The sequence below is a fragment of the Melopsittacus undulatus genome, chromosome 6 (genome assembly GCF_012275295.1).
Source record: "Melopsittacus undulatus isolate bMelUnd1 chromosome 6, bMelUnd1.mat.Z, whole genome shotgun sequence".
NCBI lineage: Eukaryota > Metazoa > Chordata > Aves > Psittaciformes > Psittaculidae > Melopsittacus > Melopsittacus undulatus.
The window spans coordinates 20,256,714-20,275,992 of record NC_047532.1 but is presented as its reverse complement, the minus strand read 5'-3'; the positions used below and the strand labels follow the sequence as shown (position 1 = coordinate 20,275,992).

At 41.3% G+C, this 19,279-nt stretch overlaps 1 protein-coding gene across 9 annotated transcripts in view; it reads left to right on the top strand.

The window, feature by feature from the left end:
• The window catches only part of ST3GAL3 (ST3 beta-galactoside alpha-2,3-sialyltransferase 3), a 202,172-nt gene that overhangs the window by 46,092 nt on the left and 136,801 nt on the right, over window positions 1–19,279 (top strand). For 8 of the 9 annotated variants that reach the window (XM_031050734.2, XM_031050735.2, XM_031050739.2 and 5 more), the window contains exons 3-5: window positions 5,770–5,817; window positions 7,960–8,094; window positions 18,223–18,265. In XM_031050734.2, the coding sequence (XP_030906594.1) occupies window positions 5,770–5,817; window positions 7,960–8,094; window positions 18,223–18,265 (226 nt within the window). The remainder of the gene's footprint in view (window positions 1–5,769; window positions 5,818–7,959; window positions 8,095–18,222; window positions 18,266–19,279) is intronic. The other variant, XM_034063915.1, reaches the window with a different exon arrangement.

Genomic DNA, 19,279 nt, shown 5'->3' with positions numbered 1-19,279 from the left:
AGTTCAGTAATGTGGAATAAAGGGGGAGGTGGTGGGGGATTGACACACAACTTCAATTGGAAGCAGGATACTTAATAAATTAGTAGGATGGCATTTATCATTAGACTGAATAAATTACTTAGCTCTTCACTACATCTGTCTACAGCATGTAAAAGAAAGCATTAGGAAGTGAAGGATGCCCTGTCAAGTAATCTGTAAGTGCAGGCAGTTGTTCCTGTGTTTTACCAAATCTGAGGAAGGATATTGATCCTTTGGGTATACCTAAGTGAGATCTTTGTGAAACAGAACTGAAATTATATAGTTCCCTTCAATTCCTTGGATATAAAAATTATCCAGAATGCTGCATAGTCATGTGGGGTTTTTCCCTGATACTTGTTCAATCTGGGGCATGGAATGTTCTGTAATACATATTCTTCCCAAATGAATCCTGACAGTAGATGTTTTTTGAGAGTGGTGCTGCTTTTGTGGCTTTAGTTTTCTGACTAGGTGAAACAGAATATAGTTTTTATTCTTGCTGGCCTTTTTGTTGCTAAATTATGAAGAGTTCTGCATTAAGTGTTATTTCTCTGGTATATGTAATGTTATAGAATATTGATCTCAGATAGAAAATAAATTTTGATGGCAATTGGGGTGTTTGAGTATGGAGCAGAATAGCAGACCCTGTTCCTTATGGATGGTCGTCTAATTCTGCCATAAAAAAGCAGCACCCAAAATCATTAATTCTGACTTCAAAATTTTATTCTTTAATGTGGTTACTGCAGTTGCTGTCCCAGTCTGAGTGATGGAGCTCTGTAGCATATCTGGTCGTTGATCGAGCTCTAGAGGTGGAAATTACATTAAATAAATATATGTTGCAGTTCTGTAGGAGTCCATTCAAGTATCTGGAGAGCAGGGGTATGAAATCAGGAACTTCACAGTGATCATGCATACAAGAAAGCAATGCAGACCTCAGAGCTTGAGTCTTTATATGAGGATGTGCCAAATGACAGCCTTATGTTGCTATGTATTATCATATTCCCTGTTTGGCTTGGTCTGTAGAGCGTATTTCTGTAATGGTATGTGGTATCAAGGCTGTGTTAAGCCTTTAATAATAAACTCTTATAACTCCTGTGGGACTGATGGTTTGTGGTTTCTCAGGACCATTTCCAAAGCAGCACGCAATCATTTTTTTAACTGATTTTTTAATATTTTTCTTTTTCCTGGGGAAGTTGGTTTATTGCTAAAGTCTGGTTTGGGTTTTAAAAGAAAAAGGGTAAAAAGTTATTGGTTCAGCTTCTTTGGTTTCCAATAGGATATGACAAATATCTGCAAGTCTTGGAGGGAGAGTCTGTAAAAGGCAAAAAAAGCTAGTGGCTTCTCAGGGGGACTTACTGTAGAAGTCACAGCTGAAATGCTGAAACAGCACTTAGGTAAACATACAAGTTATATATATTGTATAAATGTGGCTCATATTTGCTGTTCTCATTCTGTGTTGCCACTGCTTGTTTTCAGTTTGTGTATTGCATTTTCATCAGCAATGAAATCAAAGCAAAGACAATATTTACACTGGAAGTTGGTCCATGTATTTGCTCTTCCATGATTTCAGGAACTTGACATAGTTGGGCTTTAAGAGCTGTTTCCACACATCTCTTGAGTGCAGCACCCATGCATGATGATACTGTTTATCCTATGGTGTCTGTATCTGTTTCTTGGAGTATGAGACTTGAGATGTTTTCCCACATGTTCTATTTCTCTGTCTCCTACATATCTGCATTTTGTTGATCAGGATCTTTATTCCTTTAAGAAGACCCAAATCTTCATTAATTTTTCTGTTCAGAGACTACAGTAGTGGAAAAGGTATGGCAATCAGTAAGGAATAGCAGTTAAATAGTTATGTGGTGTCCAGAAATGCCTAGACCTAAGGTGCACAATATATGCAACAAGATGAGTAATTTAATTTGTGTTGGGGACAGGCAAGTCATCAGGTCTGGTGTCATGCAGGCCCTGAGAAAGCTCACTGTCAACAAAACAGGAGGAAGGAATTGCAGGAGACCTAAGATAGGGGACACTGGAGTGGAAGAAGAAAGTGTGTGTGTGATAAAGGGTCAGTGACAGTTGAAGTGTAGCCTTTGCCTTGAAATACAATCAGGCCTTGTACGTGGGGGCTTCTGTGGACAACGATGTAAGTGCAGCAGCAAAAGCAGCCACCTCAGGTTTGCAGGCTTTTTTTTTGCCTTCAGAACTGTGCAAACCCCATTGTGTTCATGGGCAAGTTCAGCTGTATGTCCAGTGTGGAGGAGCATCGTTGGAACAGTGTTTAAATTTGTTCCCAAAGCTGCATGGATTGTGTCTGCACAGTCTGTCTTGGAGCTCCTGGTTTCTGAACCAGTCAGGATCCTTCTGTTGGTTCCATAGTAGCGAGCTCCCCTGGAATAGGGCTCTGATACAACATTACTCCACACTCCAAAAGGGCTTTGATGGAGTGCGTTCAGGTAGCTTTTCGTAGCACAGTTTTTTGGGGGGATGATGAAGCAGATTCATGTGTTGGTCCAATTTTTCATGCTGTAGTTGGATGGTGGGTGGGAAGGGAAGTGACCCAGGGCATAGTCCTGATGCAGCTTTGACCCAAAGGTGACACAAAGTGACCCGAAGCAACTTTGCAGTCTGTGTGTTGAGGTCTCGGCCATTGTTATTCCCGGCACTGGGTGCCTTCTAAATAAGTGAGTGTTTCTGCTGTCTTTGCTGCGTCTGATGAATTGGATCAGATCTTTGGATCTTGGATTGCATTTGGATTTTGCTGTATCTTGGTCCCCCCCTCCCCCCCATTTCTTTTAAACTGCTGTAATCACTTAAAAAATGATTGAGGCTAGCATAAAACAGATGTAAAAGGCTGGCATTGTTGGTGTGTGCAGCCTTAAGCTGTTCATATTGGCAAGTTATTGGATGCCAGATTTCATGATTTGGGCATAAAGCTTCCCTTCAGTTAAGAAGGCTGTGAAAAAAACCTTTAAACTGCTTTATGGAAGTAGGCAGCTGAAAGATTAGGGACTGCTCCTTCAGGCATAAACACTTCTTGGCACCTAAAGTGAGGGCACGTGTCAGTGGGTATGTTTTACACTGCGTCTTATTAAATTTGGAAATACAGAGCTTTTAAAGATTGCCTTTGAAAGATAGAGTGGACTCAGGGGCTTGGGGAAGGCACTGGGCACAGGCTGTGCAGCCGCTTTGTCTCGGCAAGAAAACCTCTAGAAAGCCGTGAGGATTTTGAACTGAGTGATGACTGGAAGAGGTTTGAAGCTAGAAGCAGAGAAACTTTTCTTATTAATGTTCATGGAAGCCGGACTCGGTGTATTTGCAAATACACCTGGTTTGCCTCAAAGAAATGCTTACCTCCATGAACTTCTGACAGAAGTAACCCGTAGCTCTGAATGTGTCTGAATGTGGATAGCTGGGTGGAAGAAAGGTGACACATGGTCATCTTCTCAGCTTTTTTCAAGTTTGTAACTTTTTCCCTTTTGAAGTGTCAATAGCAGAAATAAACACAGTGTTTTAATAAAGATCCATGGCTTGTGAAATCATTTGTGGGGTGCAGAGGGAGAGTTGATTGTAATACCCGTTATTCGCAGTGAATTTGATGTTGAAGCCATGAAACTAATAGTCACATTGAGGATTGGACTGGAAAGGGGAGCTCACATACTTACTCTGCTTTCTTTGTTTCTGTGAGGAAGATAATATTCTCAGTTAAAGGAATGAAACATACTATTTTTGTGGGCAGCAATAATGGTATTAATTTGGTGCTTGCAATGCTTTTCAGCCATTCTTAACTAAGTCCTAATACTTCATGTGCAGTGTTTGAATGCAGAATATATTGCCGGAAAATGAGCAACATTTAAATTTGGCATTAACTACAACGCAATACTTTATGTTGATAAAAATCTCAACAGTTCTTTATAAGTAGAATCCCACAGAGATACTTCAGAATTAATTGATGGCAGATGAATTTAACGTGGTTAAAATGAATTGACCCCCTTGCCATTTAGAATAATATAAAGATGTCTGAATTTTATTCCCCAAAGAGGAAATACAGTTGTTAAGCCCAGATGGATTTTTATTTTTATTGGAGTAAGTTTTGAGACTAGTAATATAATTTTTTTTAATGTTACTACCAGAGTGTTGGATCTGGGACAGCACAGACCTGCTTTTTAAAAATTGTTTTAAAGCCAGTTAAATGAACAGCTTTACAGTGTTTATTTTGAAAATTAGCACTTTCTGATTGAATTTGTAAGAATTTGAAAATAAGCACAGCTATGATATACAGTATAGAAAAGCCATGGGCTTGGGTCTGAAGTTGTCAGCTGGAATGTGGTAACTGCCAATGCTTGTGATTGTTGCCTGCCCAATGTAAGGTGATGCAGTGGGAGCTGAATTGCTTTTCAGCATGCTAAATCTGATTGTACTTGGGCTTTTTGCTTGCAGTGAGGGCTTGCACCAAGGCAGCTGCTGTGGTTGTGAGATCAGTTGATCGCATCTGAAGCCTGAGTCATGAAGAGACAAAGTCATGAAGGGATTCAGTCTATTTAGCTGAAGATGAAAGGCAGTTCTGCTATTGCTATGTCAGTTTAAAGATTCTGATTCCATAAAATTAATCCTATTATAGTGGTTTTGTTCTTTGCTATGTTTTACCCATTATCTTTAAGTTCTAGGCCTAAGTCTGCTCCATTAGTGGTGTGGTAGCATTTACTAGTCATTGCCCTTCAGTTGGGATTGGCATCAAAGTGGGTGGCATACTACCAGGAGGCTTATTACCAAAGTAAGCGTTGGTTTCTCTCAAGAATAAAGCTGGAAAAATATCCCACCATTGAACATGGTACCATATGGCAGCTCTACTTGAACAGAATGTCAAATTATTACTGATAAATTTTGCAGACAAGTTCTAGGCTGGGAGAGTGGTCTATGAGGAAAACAAAGGACTAATAAAATTGTCTGGGTTGTGGGGTGAGCTAAGTGCAAGCAGACGCTAGGGGTTGTTTTATATGTGGCCAAATGTCAGTTGCATTTATAAAAACTAGGAACTGTAAACCACAAATGATGCAAATTGTGCTCCATCATATGAAACAGTGACTAAAAGTATTGAGTATTGACTGTTGAGCAAGAGTTGTCATTGTGATCATGGATAAAAGTGCTATTGTGATTCCCAAATGGCAAAATAAAAAGGTATCGAGTAGGGAGGTTTTTTCTTGATGCTTAGCGCATGTGCCATATAAAGTACAGAGGTGAAGGATATTGATAAATTGAAATGCATTCAGCAAGGGTTATCAGTATCAGTAGCAGAAAACATGGTGAGAACTGCAAGAAGAGTAAAGCACTTGGCTTAACAGTTTCAGGGAAGAGCTGAATTGTAACAGGTGAGTCCCATAAGTGGGGACAAAATATTGATAATACATGTGATTAAAAAAAAAGCTCTCCAGTCTAGCAGTCAAAAGCGTATTATGATTCAGTTTTGGTAAGGTGTACCAAGCTTATTAAGCATAAAATGAAATTATTTTAAATAATTTTATGTTTAAGTTGTGGCTACTTTCCTTATTGGGTATTGACATCATGATTTGTTGTGTACTCCAGCATTCTGCCTTTGCTAGATGCCTGTTGTTTTGTCTGTCTGGTGGAGAAGTTGTTCTACTTCCTGGAGGAAGGGAGTTTAAGGAGTTATTCAAGCAAAATAACAAGAAAATGTTACAACAAGAAATGGTGCTAAGAAAAAGGGGAAAATGAACTTGTACTCTTGTGTTACAGATTCAGTGGTTCTTTCCTTTGACTCCGTTGGACATACAATAGGCTCAGGTACAACATTGCCTTCTTCTCTATCTCCCACCTCATGACAAGGCTTCAACGTAACTTGACATGGTAGCCATGTTGGGAGGCAGGTCACTGAGTCAGACTTCGGTGGGAATCAGCCACGTAGTCAAAGTGGGTAAACAGGTCCTGGAGCAGGTTGCCCAGAGATGCTGTGGCTGCCACATCCTTGGCAGTGTTCAAGGCCAGGTTGGATGAGGCTTGGAGCAACCTGGCCTAATGGAAGGTGTCCCTGTCCATGGCAGGGGGTTGGAAATAGATAGTCTTTAAGGTCCCTTCCAACCCAAACCATTCAATGATTATACAGCTCCTGAGTGTAGTGGAAGTATTAAGGGTCTTAGTGCAACGCAAGGATGAACACTTGGGACCCCTTCTGTTACTCAGCAGGGCAGATGACTTGGACACGTTATATCTGTTAGTGATGTGGTTTGTGCTTCTCATGTGAAAGGCATGAAGATGATGTCACCCACCAGCTGAAGAAAAACTGTTCTATGCTACTAGGAGAGTTTCTCAGCTAAACAAACAGTTGAGTTATTTGGGGAAACACATCAGGAATGCTTCCAGGAAGGAGAAGGTGAAAGAGTTGTAGCTAAACAAATACGGCTGGAAACTTTTCTTTTTGGGTGGAGATTGACCAGCATTATCAAACCCCCAAGGCAAATCCTGTCCAACCTAATTTTCTTTGAAACCTGAGCATGAACTTTTAGTTAAACTGAACCAGAAGTCAAGAATTCTTTTGTGTGGAGTGCACTTCATGAAACCAGCACCTTTCCCTTTGGCTAGATGTAATGCATGAGCTGTAGCCAGGGCACACAAAAGTGAGCTCAATATTTGATGAAATTCAGTTTATAGTTTATGTATAATGATGTGCAAAGGAAAGGCTAAGAATTACTCTTAGAACTTAAAACACCTTCACATTTAGAAGATGGGTTATTTGCTGTCTTGCAGAGAAGAAAATAATCCAAACGAAGGTTTAGCATTTTGTCTTGCTTACTAGCCTTTCCTCTTAGGTTGAAAGGGGGAACATGCTGCCTTCCAACATAGCACCTGTCTTCTGCCTGCACAATTTGAAAGAGAGCCTGCTGCCTGACACTAACAGCAAAGCTTGAACACAGATTTCTGATTTACTAACCCCCGAGCTAGTGGAAGTAACTTGCTTTGGTTACAACACCCTAAATGCTTTCTACTGTCTCTGCATTGTCTCTAAGACTTCTGTTGGGAAATGGATCTATTATGGGTGCATGGACTGATCTCGGAGTGTTTCTAGGGTGCTGTATGCAGAGTGGATATGTTGTGTTTATAGGGAGAAGAAACCCTCTATTAACTCCTGTCTGCTATTTAGTATCAGCCATAACTGAAGTGTGTCTCTGCCTCCCTCCTTCTCTACTGGGTGATGATTTCTTTAGCAGGAGCAAATTGCATAGGTTTGAGATAAGAAATTTGTGAGTAAAATTCAGGGAAATATTTTTATTACAGCTGGATATGTCTGAACTGGCATACCTACCATACTGGAGTTGTGCTGGTACAGATATGACCAGAATTTGTCCTGGAGTACAACTTTTAAATATTACTACAGATTTATCTTCCCCCCCTCCCCCGATACTATTTTAGCTTCTAACTGATGTGAAAACACTTAACCCTGTGGATAGCTTCCAGTGCAGCATACCTATGGAGTTAATCATAAATGTTATGATAGTACCATTGGGGTGGTAAACTTAGTTATGAAAAATAGTTCAACCGCTCCATGTCTTTTGGAATTCTGTTGATAGGGAGGGTGGGAGACAAGTTAATGTAGGCAGTGGATTGACTGGGTCTGTTTTGAAAGCACTGGTCTTTGTTCTGCTTATATACTGCAATTGATTAGGAGTCAGACAGTAAAAATTGATCTTTTATAAACCTTCTGCTGCAAGAAGATTGAATTTCTTTATTGAAGAAATATGAAGAAAAGTCATATATTTAAGAAGGGAGGTTCAGAAATGTCCAGAAGAGCTGTATGTTTATTACTTTCATATTTAATCCTTTGCATTCACTGTGCTGCAAACCTTAACTTGCTCTGAACTGGTATGTGTAATAAGATGTCAAGATGTGTGATGTTTGTCCAACTGAGGGATAGCTTTCCTTGTTGAACAGGAAGGAGAGAGAGAAAAACTGTGGCTATTCTGCTTCCGCTGTCCATCCCATCTCACCTTGCTGCAGATCCAGGAAAAGACAGAGCCCAGAAAGAACCCACAGAAACAATGGCAGCTCCAGGCCCAGCCATTCCCAGTAGGTGACGTTTCAGGTTGGGGTAAGAAGGGACTAAAGTACATGCTTTGAAACAGAAAAATACATACACCTTTTTCTTTATTAGTCAGAATTAAACAGCTGTGAGTAACAGTCTCCCTGTTAAGATTTCATGCTGTGTAAAACTAGTACTCATTGACTTGTATTTGTATATTAAACAGCTTCTTAGAATTGCTCTTTTTTGAATGTTAATCATGGTATGTGAAGGGCAGTATCTTGTTGCAGCTTCTGTGTTTTGTTTGAATTGACTGTCCTTATCTTGGTTTTCCCCTTAACTTTGTGTCCCACATGCAAATGTCAGTTTTCAGAGAGGCTGGAAATCTGTCCTTATGCATCTCCGATTAATGGCACTCTCTAGGTTCTTTTGGATAAACTTTCTGAACTAAGTGTTCAGAAGATCATGTGGCTATGGAGCCTTAAAGTACTGCTTCATGGATGAGAGGACAGGAGAATCAAATGTGCTTGGAGTGAGATTGAACTGTCTGAGGTTCATGCTGTGGTTGAGCCCTTTTTTAGCCCAGATGTTTTTGTGATTCTGTTCACGACTGCTCCTTCCCTTGAAAGACGAAGTTTGAGCAGCAAAGATAAATGTTTGATGTGAGGTCTAGGCTAGTCTTTCAGCTGAAATAATTTGAGAAAGGAGAGTGTCATGCTCTGAACTTGGGAAGCATTAGGCAGGGCACAGGGTGTTTGAGGAGACCTAGATTTCATTTGCTTGCCATAGACAGCTAGTACTTCCCCTCCCCCCCCCCCAGTTGTTTTACTTTGTTGCTAGTAAATCAAAAACATTGGACCTTGAAAGACAGATTTATGCCCCTGCTATTTTTGTGTGAGACTTTTTTTCTACCTCCCCTGTCTGAAAACAAGCAAGTTCAGTTTTTCTTCTCCAAGCCTCACTGGGATATTGTGCACCGAATGCGTAGCTTTCCCATCTCTTAATGTGGTTGCTGGAAATACTGAAGTTCTAAATACCTTATGGCTGTAGGCTTACACTGTTGGAGACGTGTTCAATTGCATTACTGGCCACTGGTTGTATTCAGTTGTTCTCACTGCAGGCTTAAAAGATGATAGTTTAACATCTCAAGCAACCAACTGTTATCTAGGTCTTGCTCAAATTGTTTGAATATTTTAACTTTGTTTTTTTCTTTTCAATTTAATTTTTAACCCTTATGAAAAGTTCGGCTTGACTTATACAAAGAAAATGGATCTTCTGAAATTTGGTTTTGAGTAGCGTATTTGCTGTGGCTCATATAAGGATACTGGGGAGTGACTCTTCATTAGGGACTGTACTGATAAGACAAGGGGTAATGGGTTGAAACTTAAACGGGAAGTTTAGATTGGGTATAGGGAGGAAGTTCTTTACTGTGAGCATGGTGAGGCACTGGAATGGGTTGCCCAAGGAAGTTGTGAATGTTCCATCCCTGGCAGTGTTCAAGGCCAGGTTGGACAGAGCCTTGGGTGATATGGTTTAGTGTGAGGTGTCCCTGCCCATGGCAAGGGGGTTGGAACTTGGTGATCTTAAGGTCCTTCCCAACCCCCATGCATGACCATGCTTCCAGATGCTGAGTTCACAGTGATAGTGGAGTAACCATCTGAGAGATTAAATCCCTGCTTATTTAGCAGTTTGCTGTTGGTAATTCCTTATGCTAAAGTCCTTAACCATTGTGGGAGAAGCTGTGAGAACTATGAAGGAAACATTATGTTTCCTTCAGCTGCTGAAGATGCTCAAGATAATAATTTTGTGAAAGATGAGAAGAAACCCGTGTCTATCTCAGCTCCAGAGTGAATTCGGTGACTACTTGCCTGTGTTTTGGATGGACACCAGGGAAAAGAATACAACTGAAATCATCAGGTATCAGATTGGTAGAACAGTGACAGATTCCTAGCATGAGAGAGAAAACACTGGTGACTTGCAGAAGACCACTAGCTGTTTTTTGGCTTTATTAATGAGAATCTGGCAGTGTAGGTGGCTGCAATTACAAAGTATGACCTTTCCCAGGTTTCTAGGTTAGTGGTATTTAATTTAGATATGTTAATAGAGTTTGTGAGGCTCTGGTAAATCATCTTGGTTTGAGAAAAATATTTTTAACTTACATTTGGAGCTGATGTGGTTCTAATTTGTTGGGGGTTTAGAGTTGAGGGTTTTTTTTCCCTTAAGTTGATTATCTGACTGTCTTGTTGCTATGTGGTAGTGACGGAAAAGGAGAGGTGAACTTATCATGTTGCATTTTTCTGCATTCCAATAAACCAGAAAATAAATGGGATAGATTATGTATTTTTTTTCTGCTCATTTTAGTGGCTTTGTTATTTTCACTCTTGATTAATGAAGTTCTACTTAATTCTTTATTTCTTTGAGCTGTGGACTGTGGGAGCTGCTTGAATCTTTGCCAATAACTGTCATGTATTGGTTGCGTAGTCCTTACATACCTTTGCCAGCACATTCAGTATCGTCATCATCTATCTTCTTCTTAACGCTCTATTCCTCCAGCTGAAAATACAACTGTGAATGAGTTGAGGTGCAAATGCCAAGAGGCGGCTTAAAGAATACCTTGAAATGAAAGTATTTTAATGGGGTTTTGCTCTATCATGTGGCGTATCTCTGCATCAAGTCAGTACTTCTTGTATGTCACTAAAAGCCAATATAGATTACTGTTCTGTTAATATTGTTCTTGACTTTTATTAGGAAATACGATACAACTTCTAAAATGAAGAATATGCTGGAAGATGCAGTAGGGCAGCATTAACTCCATTAGCTGAGTGGATATGTGGTAGTAAATGAAACAACTGTTTGGGAAGGGTTGCAAACTGGCTTTAAACAGATGACTCCCTGGGAAAAGAAAAAGGGAGTTGTATGCAGTTCATAGGAGAGAATTTTTCACCTTCCTGTTAGAGACTTTCATAAAGTCAGCTTTAAAACAGTCAGTTGCTTTTCTACTGTTGGAGGTTGCTATAGTTTTATTAGGAAGAAAATTGTGAGGGGTTTTGTAGTAAATGTTAAGGCAGCCAGAGCCCTAAAAAATGTAGTATGCTAGAATGACCTCTTTTTTCTTTTTGTTTTTTTTTGTTTGTTTGTTTTAATATACCTATATTGGAGGTAAGACAAGGAGGCGAAAGACCTTCCTGACCCGTACAGCACTATCAGCAAGTGATTGCTTTTTTATTCTTTCTGTGCCCAGGGGATGAATAATGTAGTTGCAGTGTCTAATGAAGGAGACCCCTCTGGCGTATTGCTTTCCTCAGGCTGTAAAGCTGGGCCAGATGTCTTTGGGGGCCCCAGTCAGGAATTACAGGCAAGGGGAAGCACCTTGAATGTATAGAGCTGGAAATTACCTCCTTTTGCTGCTGAATCTGAATCAGTAAGCAGTGCCCTCATGATTGTCAGTGTTACCAGAGCATGCAGGGGTTTGTGACTGGAGACAGATTTCTCCTTTCACCACGTAGAACTCACAGGTTTGTATTTCAGCTGTGCTGATAGTGCTTGGTGTATCCATTCCCATCAGATATGGCTGTTGTCGTCAGATGCAGTATCTGGAGAACGAATATTGAGCTTGGTGTAGCAGGAATGGTGTTTTTAGATCAGTTGCACAGTCTGTGAACATTCTTAATAGATGGGAAAATCCATGTTTTGCTGACAGAGTAGTAGTGTTAATGTAGTTCTTTTGCTCCCCAGAAAAGAAGACAGCTAAAGCTTTCTTTAACGTGAAGCTACATTAAAAGTTGTTCAAGAATCAGTTTTTTATATACATGGTGTATTTTTACCAAGCAGGGAAGAGCACCAAGAATTGGTCTAGGGTTCTGGTCACCAAGAACCCTAAACCCCAACTTACCAGTATAGTTGGGGATCTCTCCGATGTCACTTGGACAGCCTGGAGAAAGAGACATTAAACTTATATGCAAAAGAGTAAATGGGGGTGAGAAGGAAGCTGGAACATAGACAAGCTTGCCATCTATGCTGGACAGTGCTGAGGAGCCTAGGGCAGGATCAGCTCTACCCTTTTCAGTCTTTGCAGCCTCCCCCCCCCCCCCCCCCCCCCCCCAGTTATCCAGCCTCAGGAAATACTACTTTTGTCAGTAAGTCCTATCACTGAAGAGATTAAAGTGAAAACCCTAAGGAAGGGATGCAATATTAAGTCCTTGTTTGTCCAGTACTTTTATTGTTGCTCAGTAATCCTAAGTGATATTTTTTAATCCTGGAAGAAAATCTTTCTTTTGTCCTTTTCAGTTGATCTTAGAATCATAGAATCAACTAGGTTGGAAAAGACCTTTAAGATCACCAAATCCAACCATTACCCCAGGACTGCCAAGCCCACCACTAAACCATGTCACTCAGGGCAAACTGCTCTCCCTTCACGATCTCTCCTCATGGCTGCCCCTCATGATCTCCACTCGTAGCCACCCCTTATCTGCCCCTCACAGTTGCCCACACTGTATGGCTGCCACCCCTACCCTGTAACCCTCCTTATGGCTGCCCCTCACAGCCCACAGTTGCCCCTGCTTTCCACTCATCATCTTCCCTCATGATGTCCCCTCATGACTGCTCCTCACACCTCACAACCATCCCTCACATCCCATGGCTGCCCTTCTTCTCCTCTCATGATCTCCCCTCATGGCCACCCCTCCTCTCCTCTCACAGTCTTCCCTCATAGCTGCCCCTCCTTTTCCCTTCATGATCTGCCCTCATGGCTGCCCCTCATACTCTCCCCTCATGGCCACTCCTCCCCTCCCTAACAATCTCCCCTCATGGCTGCCCTTCCTCTCCCCTCATGATCTCCCCTGATGGCCACCCTTCCTCTTCCCCTCACGATTTCCCCTCATGCTCTTCCCTCATGGCCACCCTTCCTCTCCCTTCACGATCTCCCTTCATGGCCACTCCTCCTTCCTCTTCACAGTCTCCCCTCATGACGGCCCTGTCTCTCCTTCACCATCTTTCCTCATGCCTGTCCCTTATTTCCCTTCAAGCTCTTCCTTCATGGCCGACCTTCTTTCCCCTTCACGATCTCCCCTCACAATGGTCCCTCAACCCTCATGGCCACCCCTCCTTTCCCTTCATGCTCTCCCCTCATGGCTGCCCTCCTTTCTCCCCTCATGATCTCTCCTCACAACTACCTCTCACCCCTCATGTCTACCTCTCATCTCTCCTAACAATTTCCCCTCATGACTGTCCCTTCTCTCCCTCATAATCTTTCCTCATGGCTGCCTCTCCTTTCCCCTCATGGTCTCCTCTCATGACTGCCCCTTCTCTTTCTCACCATCTTCCCTCATGGCCTCCCCTCTTTTCTCCTCATGATGTCCCCTCATGGTCACCCCTCCTCTCTTCTTATGATCTCCCCTCATAGCTGTCCATCCTCTCCTCTCATAATCTCCCCTCATGACTGCATTTCATCCCTCATGGCTGCCCCTCCTCTTCCCTCATGATGTCCCCTCATGCCTGTTCCTCCTTCCTGCTCACAATCTCCCCTCATGGCTGCCATTTCTCTCCCTCATGATCTCCCGTCATGGCCGCCCCTCCTTTCCGCTCATGATCTCCCCTCATGGTTGCCCTTCTTCTCCCCTCATGGCCGTTCCTCCTCTCCCCTCATGATCTTTCATCATGGCTGCCCCTCCTGTCCCCTCACGACTGCCCTTCACCCTTCATGGCCACCCCTTTTCTCCCCTCACAATCTCCCCTCATGGCACCCCTCCTTTCCCTTCATGATCTCCCCTCATGGCTGCCCTCTGTCTCCCCTCATGATCTTCCCCTCACAATCACCCTTTTTCTGCCCCATGGCCACCCCTTGTCTCCCCTCATGATCTCCCATCATGGCCACCCCTCCTTTCCCCTCATGATCTCCTCTCATGACCTCCCGTCACCCCCATGGCCTCCCTCGTCTCCCCTTATATTCAACAGTGTTTAATATTGTCCGATTTGTGTACAGCGCCTGCATGTATGCACTGCAGAGCCTGTTTGCAGCTCTGCACTCAAGGAGGATTAACCACATGCTATCTACTTCATTGCTTACAGTCCCTTCCCCACTCCATGTACTTCTTATAGGCTCCTCTGCTTTTCCCGCTGTACAAACTTCACTGGATGAAATGTGTCAGGGTGGTCTGACCTATTCTTGATAGGACCCCTGTCTCTTGAGTCTCATACTGAGCTCTTTGACAAACACAAACATTTTGAAGAAAGCAGCTGAAGTTGAACCCTCTGCCTTCCATCCTGTACTTGCAATTAACAGTTAAACACAGAGAGAACTAGAACAGTGTATAGCCCATCTTTTAAAAGAAGCTTAAATTAATTTTCCGTTTCTTTGGGCAAAGTTATTGTTCTTCCAAGTAGCCAGCTGCTAAAGGAATAGTACTCAAGTCATCAGAGAAATCAGTTATGGATAGTTTGGAAGGCTAAAACCAATAAGCCAAGTTAATTCCTGAAATGTTGACTTTGTATTAGTAGCATAAAATCAGCAGAGGAAAATTTTGCCTGTTACGCTTGTATGTAGATATATTGGCTACAGATACAAAATACAGTTTTAAAACTTGATAGATATTGTACACTGTGCTTTATGGCTTTTTGAGTCGTCTCTGGAGTTTGCAGACATGGGACAATGCATTTCTCACTTGCTGCCTGATAGCTGGATTTCTGTTGGATACTTGAGAGAAGTTTCCATGTTAGTGCCAGCATTGAATTTGGCACATGATTTGCTTCACTCATATAAATTGCTTCTTGGCTGTACTTCTGTTCTTATAACCCTAATTACAAGTTTTATTATGAAATTGCTGTCAGTTATTAGATTCTTACTCAATTCTGATCTTTCTGGAAATGTAGAAATGCATTTTATTTCTGACCCAGGAAGACCTCTTGTTCTTATGGGTCATAATGAAACTTTATTTCCCTTGCTCATTCTTTTCTGTGCTTCTGTATACTACTGTACCACATTGTCAGCTGAGATCTGTGGTTTCCCAGCACAAGTGAGTTTGGTCCTTACATTGCCTTGCTCTCTTTTTATACTGTTGCTTTTACTCCTCATGGACTTCTCAGTCTCTTATGGGCTGAAAATGTAAAGCCTTCTTCATATTCTTCCATGATGTTTTTAGTGAATGCAAAATAAGTTCATTAATACTTCTACGCATTTTTGGCTTAAAAAAAAACAAACCTATTCCAAACAGCCATATAAATGCCTTGTTTGGAGACCAGTGGGTCAGACATGGCCTGAGCTGGATCAGACCTACCAACCAGGTAAAAATGATGCTGGCAGAGGCCAACAGCAGACTAGTTCTTTTTGGAGATGCTGGAGTATTTCTTCCTTGTTCTCTTTAGCTATTTTGTTCTTGTTTTCTCCAATATTCTAGCACTTCTTAATCCCACTGCTTGAAAAAGAGAAGAAATATTTTTGTGTATCAGCTGGTTAACTTGGTGAGTAAGGCCTTAAACTAAGCTGGTGAAAGGTGAAAGTAACCTGTAGGTTAGGTCACAGAGAAGTTACATGAGTGCCAATGTAGGCTTTTGCAGCCAGTATTTTCAAGGCAAGAAAGGGCAGGAGGAGTGGGACTGCTCCTTTCTCTAGCAGTAAGCTGAGATCAGCTCCTGTAATCATCACACCATGACCATACTACATTTCAGTTTCACTTGTACTTGCCTTGGATTTAGTGGATCTGTGTTTTATTTTGTTTTAAATTAAATGCATAACTTCAGACAAGGACTGCCTTTTCCGGCAGCTGGGTGATGTGTGTTTGGCTTTGTCCAGGTACTAGGGTTTTATCTGCCTTTTGTGAATCCGGACTGCTTCCAGCCAGCATGTGGGCTGCACTGTTGTGTGTTGCAGTGACTTCTAGCCCCTTTATTTGTAGTGATAGAGCTAAATGGCATTGGAAGTCTGTAGCAAGACTGATTTTGGCTGAAAAGTTAGCTAACTTTGAATCTGTAACTTAAACACTCCTAGTTTTCTTTCTTGGGGGAGCAGTATGTGATGGAGATGAATTTACAAGCTGTAATGCTGAGGCTTCCAGAAGTGTCAACAAGTGTGAGATGGCTCATGGGGAGGGCAGCATTCCTCTGCCTGAAGCAGTTTTCATGTTTCACCAGCCAACAAGAGGAAGGAGCATAGATGCTTCTGGTTTGATGTTACAGCCTGAAAGGATAATTTCCACCCTACTGAAAATCAAGAACACACATATGCATCTGGTTTGAAACCATAAATGCTATTTTGTTTTGTTGTATTATTTTTGGAAGTGCCTGTTGCAAGATAGTTGACATACTTAATTTTACAAGATTGCATTATACCTCTGTTAGTAATCATCAGAGAACATCAAAAGTAATCACTTAAAACCATGGGAATGTGAAATGCATGTCACAAACAGAAGATGAATCTTACGAAACATTGCAATGGAGGTATGTCATCTGTGGCACTTAGTGTGTAGTATGTTTGTGTTTTCTGGTGCTTTGGTTGCAAAGCTCATAAAGTGCTGAGTTAGTAGAAAGCCCAGGATGTTGTTGTAGTTATGAGGTGATGTATCTTATTGCATTTCTTCCTATATTTCCTGTTGGGAAGAAGGGAATGTTAGCTCAAATTGGATAACACTGATGGCAGGTGGGTCAGTGGCTGTGGATGTTAAAAAATAATTAAAAAAAAAGAACAATAAAAATAATCTCTGTTGCAGCTTGCTCTGTATGGGTGATGTTTTAGGGAGGGGGAAGGGTTAATAAAAATTGAAGGCATATTTCTTTCTCTGGAATGGATACCTTGCTATCCACAATTCTGCATGTGGAGGAGGTAAGTTGCACAGGAAATAATTTCTTGTAGGAGGACTAAACTGTGAGGAAGTTATGAGGAAAGCAGGATATGGGGGAAATGCAACTGTCATTACATGGAAGGTGGAGGAGATGCACAGGTGCATTTCTAGCTTTCCACGTATAACAGGGATGGTGGGTGGCAGGCAGGTGCTGGCAGAGAATGGGCAGTATGTGCCAGTATCAAGTGTGCACATGTTCTGCAACTTCTGTTACTAAGATACGTAAAACATAGTATTTCCCTTGGCTCCGAAATTACTTCTTAATGGGATTGAAGTTAATAGCATGATTTACACTGACCTGTCTGGTGCAATTGCTTTGTCTTAGGCTTTCCTGTTGCTGGTAAGTGATAGCACGAAAAGCTTGTGATCTTAGGTAAACTACTGCAGCAGAACTTCTTGTGGTGTTCCATAAGGAAAGCAAACATCTCTATTTCCAGTAAGTTCTTTCTTAAAGGCTAGGGGAGTAGTTTTTCTGCTTACTTTTAATACATCCTGATGCTTAAGCTCTGGAGGGATTATCTTTTAATTTTGTTTATATTGTTTTTTGTTGTATGGTAAAGACTCAGTGGTCCTCAGTGTCAGGAGGTCCCTGAGCTTAACAGTGCAAGAAGGGCACTACACCTGTTCATTTTCCGTATGTATCTCGTGAATTCTAACAGGGTATTTTTGTATCAAGTATTTGATTTGCAATATCACCATATAGTCAAAGATGCTGAATGCAATGCTTACTTTATATGGGAATTACAGATTTTCTGAGTGTTAACCTTGTTTCTGTAGCTGTTACCTGTTTGTGGCATAAACTGACTTTGCAGCTTCACGTTGAACATCACCTGCACTTGAAGCATTTTTGCCACCATGAATTATTTTATTTTGAAGAAGGGCTGCTTGATTACAAAGTTGTGGGTTGGAATAGACAAGGAATCAAGAAAACTTTAAAGCTGTACCATGTCTGGACGTAGAAAGAGTGTGTAATAGAAATTACTGGGAAAATGATTTATGTAGGCAGGAAAACTTTGTATATCACTGTATGTGTGGTTTCAGTAACGCTTTTTAAATAACTACAGATATCTTGGTTAATTCTAGTGATTTCTAAATTAATGATTACCCATGCATTCTCTTGCTTTAGTATTTTTTTGAGATTCAGAAATGTTCATTTGGAAATACCTTAAAGTAACAATCTGTGCTAACAGCTGCTAGTGACTAGAAATTTTTGATATTGTTATTTTCAATTGGAAATAATCATTGCCCTTCTGTAAGGACTTGCTGCTTTTTGGGTTTGGTGCCTTTTGCAGAGGAGACACTTACAGTTTTTATGATAATGTGTCCCTTGCTTTTGTTTTCCAGAGTATGACAAACTGGGCTTTCTCCTGAACCTGGACTCAAAATTGTAAGTAGAACAGGAGGACTCTTCTTTGTTTCTGTAGTTATAGATTTCTGTTGTAAGCAAATCTTATGTCACCTGGACAGTTGGGTCACTGGACTATACACTTCTACCTGGGACAGCAAGTTCTGCAGCAACGTGGCAATTATGACTTCCTTCCTTACACTAGGCTTTGCTGGCCAGCTTGGATTATGGTTCACACTTAATTGCATAATGACTGATCAAGAGGCTGTAAATGTCCACGTGAAGCCATGACTGTCGGTCTGATCTAGATATCCTACTGTTAGTCTTCCAAATGAGGAAAAATGTATTAAACATTTGAAAGCAGGAAGAATGTTAGTCTTATTTATTGATGCTTAGAAGTTTTTATTTCCTTTCCACTTGTTCCTTTAAAAATGGATGCTGCTATTTTTGTTCATAAACAAGCAGAGAGAACCTCCACACAAGGCAGTGACCATTTGCTAAGTCAGAAGAACAGCAACGTGCTGAAGGAGGATACTCGTCACTCTTGTTGCCATAAATCAGTAAAATTCAGACTGAACTTCTTAACACTAGGGGTCACTACCGACTCTGTTTCTGAGGTCAACAGCCTTGTGGAAATTTTTGTACTGGGAGCAAAAAAACTACTAGAAACCTTCTGCCTCCACTGCTTGAAAAAGGCACTGAAGCAATCTAATGGCTTTGAATGACTTGAGGATGCAGCCTCTGTATAATGTTGATATAAAAGTGTTACTATAAAAGCCGTTCTTAATGTTCAGAAAGGTTTGTTGTACTTACAGGGTGTAACATTGAAGTTTTGTGTTTAGTCTTGCTGAGTAGCTTGGGAGCTTCCATAATGAAATAAAAGCCTTGTAAATGTATTGGGTACTGCTGTTAGCAGGAAATGAGAAAGTCTTTAGGTAGGCGTTTCTTTTACAGATGCATCAGGATATATAAACTCAACTCTAGTAATTTACCTGAAAAAAAAGTACTGTAGAAGAAAATGTTCTTGTTCAGTGTGCAGGAAGGATGGTGTTTACT